This window comes from Athene cunicularia (assembly GCF_003259725.1).
Source record: "Athene cunicularia isolate RWA chromosome 4 unlocalized genomic scaffold, athCun1 chr4_part3, whole genome shotgun sequence".
Taxonomy (NCBI): Eukaryota; Metazoa; Chordata; class Aves; order Strigiformes; family Strigidae; genus Athene; species Athene cunicularia.
The window spans coordinates 22,040,820-22,048,738 of NW_020799100.1; the positions used below are offsets into that span (position 1 = coordinate 22,040,820).

Consider the following 7,919-nt stretch of genomic DNA (forward strand, 5'->3'; position numbering starts at 1 on the left):
GATGCCTTCCCACCTTCTGTTAGAGATGTGTCAGTGGTGTCCTTCCTTTCAAGCCACAGCTGCCCCAGGAGACAGGATCATTGCTGTGGCTCCCTCCTGCCTCCCTCCACCCCTTTCACACTATGATTTAGTGATTAAAACTCATGCAGAATGTAGCAGAACGAGGTTTGATTTCCTCCTTGGCCGCAGGGGATTTAGATGTTTATCTCCCGTGGGTGTCCCAACCAGCAGGCTGCAGGTTGTCCTGAGGCGGGAACACCTTTCGTACCATCTAAGGAATCTGGGCACAGTGTGGGAAAACAGCTGACACCCTGGGCTGGGGGGCAGGGATCGGGAAAAGGCTCACGGATCACAACACAGGTAGTTGTGGATGTTTGCTAGGGAAAAGGGCATCCTGGGTTCCCATACTCGCTTCAGTGCTCTTTGGATACGTCTGTTCTAGTAAATTAAGCAGAGCTGGGAGACGTTCCCCATAGTTCTTCATAGTCTTGAGACAGCTCCAGCGGCCCCCAGCTGAGTTTTGGCATCTGCCAGTGCACACACCCTCCAGATGCTGTGCAGGCACGGGCTGGGCTTTACCCAGAGGCAGGGAGCGCTGCCCGCAGGCAGCTGCGGGGATGGTTTGGGGATGAGGTCCTCAGTGCTGTAGTGAGCTTAGTGCCTGAGACCCATCCAGGGCACATCACTACTCAGACGTAGCCCTTACATATGTAAGATTAAAAAGCGTCATTGGATGACTGGAGAGCGCACAGAGCAGGGTCTGAAGCTACGGGCTCCTCCTTAGGAGAAGGTGGCTGCCAGCACGGCTCTCCCGAGCTCCCGCTGCCAGCATCCTCCTCCAGAGCCAACCCAGCAGCTTCCCTCCAGCTGGAAACCCTGCCAGCCCGCGAAGGTCCTGGGGGAAGGCAGGAGAGGTGCTCTGCATCAGCAGACCCTTCCCTTCGCCTGCACGGGGGCAGGGACGGGCAGGGAGGGCCGCTGCCCTCCCTCCACCCAGCCTGGGCAGGTGGGATCCCGCCTGGGACGGAGCTGGGCGGGAACAGGAACAGGGAGTTGGTTCCATAACGGCTGTTCCCATCCTGCCAGAATGGCCAGAATTGGTGAAGGCGGCAACCTGAGCCAATTCATCTATTTATTTACAGTTTTCAAAGCCACCCCTTGCAGTATCCTTTGCAGGTCACCCGCAGGAGGATCACTGCGCGTGGACAGTGACACTTGGAGGGTTTTTGTTGAGTCCTTATTCAGATGAAACCTCAGTCCAAGCCCACGGGAGGTTTCCTGAACCAGCACTTTGTGCCTTCAGCGGTGCTATTTTTTATCTCCACAGAAATTGCTCTCCTGAGACACTTTACAAATTCCAGTTAATAGTAACTTCTCATTTGTCATTGGTACGCTGCTGTAGTCCGAGAGGTAACCAAAAATATCTCCGACTCTTAAACAGATAACTTCCTTTAAAAATTCCTCCTGGAATTGTGTCAGAGAATATACAGAAGAGGAGAACAAATCTGAAACCCGGATTACCACTGAATACCCTGACTGTAATGAAGTGGTGTTAGCTTTTACTTAGTTTAAAAGCAAAATTACTTACATTTGCTGGAAAAAGCAGCCAGGAATAGTTTTCTGCATCACTGTATTCTGTGTATGGTCTGCAGCAGAGCTAAAATGTGCCGTTTCCCTTGGATTGCTTCCTGGGTTTTATATACAGTGTCACGTATTTGATACCACGTCAGAGCACGGGGCTATGCTGACAGGATTTGTTTTGCTAGGCAACATCCCCAGAGCTGGTTTCACAAGAATTACTCGCTTGAATCATGGCAGCTATTAACTTTCAGCTGTCTGGAAAACTTGATGCCCTGCGTGGAAGAGGAGTCCCAGACACTTCCTCAAGTACATGCTTCGAGATGGAGCAGATTACAGGGTGTAATCCTGAACTCGTCTGGGTGCTGCATGAGAAAAAAAAAAAAAAAAAAAAAATATTTTATTCTGAGCAAAGAAAATGTGTCCTCTGGCATGAAAAACAGCGCTATATCTAGGTGGACTGGGTATCCCTGATGAGTGTTTGTGTCGGTGTTGCCTGGGCTACCCGGGTTTGATGCTGGTTACGTGTACACTAACCCTCCTCTATTGTTCTCCAGGCATGACGTTGGTTAAGCAAAGTTCATCTGTGTTTCAGGGCAGGGGAATCTCTTCACGAGGTCTCGGTGTGGTGGGAGAGAGGAGAAGCATCTCGCAGACACCGTGGAGAACAGCAGACCGATGTGTTCCCAGCCACACAGACACGTAGCACGGCTCCCAGCCCCACGGTGGATGGCGACCCGGTGGCTGGAGCCAGCCCATGGCAGCGACGCTGCGCCGGTTTCTGGTCGGCGGGGAGGGTTTGCTGCCAGTCCCACACCAGCTCTGCCAGCAGCACGCGTTCTGCGGGTGATGGAAAGGTGAAGAAAGATAAAGCGGCTGAAAATCCAGGCGTGCTGGAAAGCGCTGTCGCTACAGCCCCAACCCGAGGATGGTGCAGGGAAGGCAGCCCTGTGCTCCGCCGCCCGCTCAGGGGGCCCGGCGTTGGCCCTGGTGGGACCAGACCTGCCCAAGCCAAAGTCACCCAAAAAAGGGATGTGACCGGCTGGCGACTGATGGAATTTGTACTTTGACATAAGAGTATATTTATTCTTGTATTTGATTTCAATAAGAACGACTTAGCTTTTGCCAGAGGCTCTCTATAGCAGTTTTGTTTGTTTTTTTTTTTACAACTACTGCTTCTATTATATTTGCTTATTTTGCTTGCATGCCGAGACGATACAGCAGAAAGTCAGCTGCAAGAGCATCGGTTCTGCAAACGAGCTACCCGCTTTCTCAGCAGCTTGAAATTTCATCACTACTCGCGGAAAGATAATGCAAACCCATTTCGTCAGAGTGCTTCCCCCGTGGCGCCGACGCTGTGGGAACAATAATAAAATCCCAGGGAAGGTGGGAAGGGTGAGGCGGGGTGCTGGGCCCGAGCCGTGCCCCGCTTCACCTTGCAGGGCCGGCACGGAGAGACGGGCCGGGCCAGGGGAAGGGCGGCTGCCGTCAAATCTTCAGTCAGTTCCCCTCGGTTAACCTTGACCTGCGTTAGTGATCGCTCCCCACGACTGATGTTTTCCCGTGCTCCTCTTTGATCCCAGCACTGTCTCCCTCGATGCAACGCGGCGTCCCTGATTGATTTCTGCAGCGCCGTGAGATGGTTTCCAGTATTTTTCCAGAACCTGTTTATTTTGTGCTGCACCTTTGTTTGAAGACTTTGGCCAGCTACGTACATTGATCAGCAGTGCTCTTTACAGCTGGGGACTTTTAATTATTTTTTTTTTTCCTCAGCAGCCAAAATACAATTGAATTTAAATAGAATTCACCAATAGGTAAAAAAAAAATTTTGATTTCTTTTTTTTTTTTTTTCTGACCAAAGTACACCACTGTACTTTTGAACCCCGGAGGGTTTTCAGCACTTTTCCCTCACCATCTCCTCCGTGTCCCCTCTCCACCTCTTTGTAGTGCAAGTTTGAACACCCCAAAACACTGCCAAGGCGCTCCATGAAAACTTCCCATCGCTTCTACAACCTCTTGCTGAAACTTTAAACAGTCCTATTCCCTTTTTCTTTTCCTTTATACCACGCCAAGAACAGCTTTGTCGAGGAAATCCAGATAAATTACATTATCTGAATATCTTGCATTTTGGGGAAGTTTTTTTTAACATGCTGGAAGATTTTGAGGAAATTGTTGGGAGGCGTTTTTCTTTGCAAATAAGTCTGCAGCTTGGTCCTACGGAACAAGTCCAAACCCTTATTCTTTGGAGGTGAGCCATTTATCTAGTTCTACAGTCGGGCCATCTGCTGCGATTCCCTGGGCCATCCTGATTTATGGTCAAGGTATGTACAGCCTGTGCTGCTCTTCTGATTTTTTACATCAGTTTGTTTTGGGTTTTTTTTGTCTCTTTAGCTGCTTGAGAAACCAGAACAATTACTGTCTGATCTTCAGTCAAGATTTCCTGTTTCTCCCCTCATTAAATGGACGGAGGGTCTTCTGTCCGGGCATCTGACTTCGTATTATTTCCCATCTTTAGTACCCTCGGAGAATAGACATTTCTCCAGCGCCTTTTGTGATTCCTCACTGAAGTTCTCCACAATTCCTTATTGTCACTGCCTTCTCTCCCCTGCCTCGCAGAGTTTGAGAAGCTCATTTTCAAAATCATAAACCAGCCAAATGACCGCCTCTTCTGACTAGAAAAGGGAAAAAGGAGAAGCCAGACAGGTATTTGCAAGAATGAGGAGGAGTTGGGCTACAAGGGGAAGAGTCTCGAGGACAGGACTGTCACATAGCATCTCCTACAGGCGCCAGGCAGCAAACCAACAGGAGCACTTGCTGAGCTGACCTGCTGGAGAAAACTTGCAGGGCCTGCATGCTGGGCAAGAAGAAATTGGAGAGTTTCAGCCCTATCCCTGCTGGTTTGGGGCTTCAAACAGCAGAAAGGTTAGCAGACTCTCCAAGGGAGGCGGGGACTTCCCGACGCGTCCACAAATCCGACACAACTGCCCCTCAGACACCACCGACATCCCCAGGCAGGCGGCAAGGCGAGGAGATCACGCCGTTGCTCGCAGAGGACGGCGATTCTCTCCCCAGATGTTCACAGACGAGAATATTCCAAGACTTTCATTACGAAGAGGTTCTTTTATGTTGGCCCCTTGGTAAAACATGAAGGGGCAGGTATGGAGAGGTGTGACCTGAGCCTGTTCTGCAGCTCGCTCAAGAGCATGAGTTTCCACCTTTCCAAATAGCTCATCAGCAAAGAAAATAATCAGCTCGCTTATTTTATTGACTTCATTCTCTATTTTCACTATAGAAAAGGAAATTCACTTTTAATGAGGGCAAATGCTGGGATGAAGCATTACTGATGTAATGTTTATTCCTTGTGGACTGTAAGTGCAGTGATACCACATCCTTGCAGGTGGCTTCCAGGATTTCATCAGCCCCTTTTTTTTTTTTTCATAGCTAACAGAGAAGATTTCCCTACAGGGAAATAGCGAAAAGGTTGATGGCAAAATCCTTTTTGTCTGAGGTGTTGAATGTATCGAGAGTACAGATGAAATGCATAAAGGAGTGATGGTGATGCATAAAACCAGGGGCAACAACAAGGTACCAAAAGGTTAATGCAAATCTCACTTGGTTTTGGCTTCCTCCCTCGCTGACTAACTGGTGTTTCGAACCTGGAAACGACAGAGGTAACAGCTTTCTGAGAAATGCCCCTCCTCCAAAGTGGCTGAGAAATTCCCCACAGCTGCCCACCCCTGAAGTTTTGGGAGTCTCTTGAATGAGTTTGCAAGTTCTCAGCTGGCAACTCTTCTAAATGAATAATGCAGGGAAGCTGGAAACCACCCTCCAGCCCAGGTTAACCCCTTCTGGGCTCCCACCCTGCAGAGCTGCGACCCTGCCTGCACAAATCCCTCCTCAGCGGGTGCTCACTGGTTTCTCTCTGTGTCGTGTGACGAACAAACCTTTGTGCCTTTTTATTTTTGTCCGTACCGTGGTTTTACACGCAGTCTGTCACCCTCGTTCAGGGCTCACAGCAGCCGCGGGGCCCGCAGTAGCTCCCATGGTCAATTCATGTTTTTAATTAAAGGTCGGGGGAAGCACTTTCCTTTCAGGCACAGCGCTCCCGCGCTGGCATCGCTCAGCCCATCTCCGAGGGTAAGGGTGGCGGGATCTTCCCTGGCACCCACAGGCTTCCTTGTCTCTGGCACCGCAGCTTTCTGCCCAACTCCTCCACCCCCCACACCCAGCGCACGCTCACCCCGCCCCTGACCGACGGCCTCCATCACGGTCAGTCCTCGTGGACCACACAGCAAGAAACCACACGCGTACCTACCGTGTTCTCCCCTCAGTGCCAAAAATTGAATGCGATTTTTTTCCTCTGCCTTTGGAGGAGCACTAGAGCTAACTTGGATATCTCCTCTAAAGTTGGTGCCTCCGTGTGTCCCCGTGATAAGTTCTGCCCCTTGCATTACTCCGTTTCCAAGGCATAACACTGTTACTTAGCTAACTGAATCACAAAATTAAGTATGTTTGAATTTAAAAGGTCTAGTTACATCCCATCAACGCAGAAAGCTTTTTCCACTGCAATTATTTGTCCAGTATTTTGTCTTGATTTTAATGTCTTCGTCTAATGACCTTTCCTCCCCTTCCTTGATGCACCGTCTAGGAGCTCTTCCTACTGTAAATGGCATGTTTGTTTGTTAAGTGCCCCCTTATTCCATTTATCTAAATTATCATTTATCCCTATCCTGTGTTCTCCTTTTATTTATTACTTTCTTGGTGTTTCTTTGTACCTAACACGTATATAAAAATGTATAGCCTTACTCATGGAGTCTAATATTGTATTCATAAACAGGACCTATTGTTCTGACTTTTTTAGATTGAACAAGATACACAGATATCGCAGATCGTCAGATAAGTCTTTCAAGACTTTTGTCTTCCTTCCAGCTCCTCACACCTGAGAACAGACAAGTACATCGTGTGAAGCACAGGAGAAGGCAGAAACCCACATCCCCCAGCTTGCCACAAAAGAGAAGAGGGAGCTCATTTTTGTGGTCTTTCAATAGAAATTGTGTTGTCAGCTTTGAAACTGCATCCTACATGCAGCTTTTATTTATTAATCTTCTTAACAGCAAACCAAAGCATGGGAGTAGCACTGAGGTTCCTCTTGGAAACATCGATGCCTGCAAGAGTTGCTCTGCATCCAGCCCTCCCAAGCAGGGGGGAAATGGGAGTGAGTCGTGTCACTGGGAGCAACCGGTCCGCTCACTCCCTTGCTTCACCTTAGAAATTTTGGGTTGTTTTGCTAACATTTGTGTAATTATGTTGCCAGGAATTGAACCTTGCTCTACTGTAAACAAAACTGCAACCGAGTAGGATTCACATCCCACCCCACCACTGCTCAGTGTTTAGGAGTGGTGTAGTTTGAGTCATGCTGGAGACTTCCCAGGAGCATGCTGCCTGTTCTCACGTCTCCCTGTGATTCACCCCGAGTTTGTGCTCCCCCAGGCACCTGCCCACACCACTCTGCTCCCCCCAGCCTGCCTGTTTCGCTCTTTTTCTGCTGCTCTTAGTCGTAGCCTCGGTATTGTCAGATATAACGAGGCTGCTGCATAGGCTTGGTCCACTTGAAGCTGTTTGTTGTTGTATCCAGTGATGACAGCAATTTTACGCCTGATTTTTTTTAAAATTCTGTCAGCCTGGGCATCTCCAGCCATTGATGCTGGTGGGTGCTGCTCAGGGGCCAGCCAGGCTCAAGAGAAAAGCGGTTTTTGCTGGGTGTGAGCTCGGAGTCCCAGCGGGGCAGGGGAGGAGTGGGTGTGCATCCCATCATCCACCCTTGCACACGTGGCAGATGGACGTGGAGATATTCAGCCGCCTCTCAGGACTGGTAAAACTTGCAACAGGCTTGGATGGTTTCTCTTCCATACGGGTGCAGTCCATCGCGGCACCCGCGTGGGCAGGGGCTCTGCTGCCACGGGTGAGCATCCACCAGGCACTAAATCCCAGGAGCCGACAGGGGCACGGTCACGTAGACATGTGGTTGCTGCTACTGTTCTGGAGCGTGCCCAGCACAGATTTCCCAGAAAAAATGTCCTCTGCTGTCCTTGCGACCCTGGAGGATACACATATGTTGCTTTCCCGGACCTTCTTTGGGAGTAATTTCCTCCATAAACACTCATGATGCTTCCCCTGAATATGAGTCTAATTTCTATTTCCCCCTGAGGGAATATAGAGGATACATCAGAGAAATTGCTTTCCGGCGAGTGGGGCTACATTAGAAGAAAATCTTTGCAAATGTGTTTTTCAGCTTGGCGTTAGCTGTTTTTCAAGGCTGTCTTGGTCTGAGTTTGAGATTT

At 49.4% G+C, this 7,919-nt stretch overlaps 1 protein-coding gene across 1 annotated transcript in view; it reads right to left on the bottom strand.

Moving 5' to 3' along the window:
• The window catches only part of LOC113480001 (G-protein coupled receptor 183-B-like), a 6,012-nt gene extending 4,359 nt beyond the window's left edge, over positions 1-1,653 (bottom strand). Inside the window, exon 1 of the mRNA XM_026848503.1 lies at positions 1,589-1,653. Coding sequence (XP_026704304.1) covers positions 1,589-1,626 — 38 coding nt within the window. The 5' untranslated portion in view covers positions 1,627-1,653. The remainder of the gene's footprint in view (positions 1-1,588) is intronic.
• Positions 1,654-7,919: the final 6,266 nt, after the last annotated feature.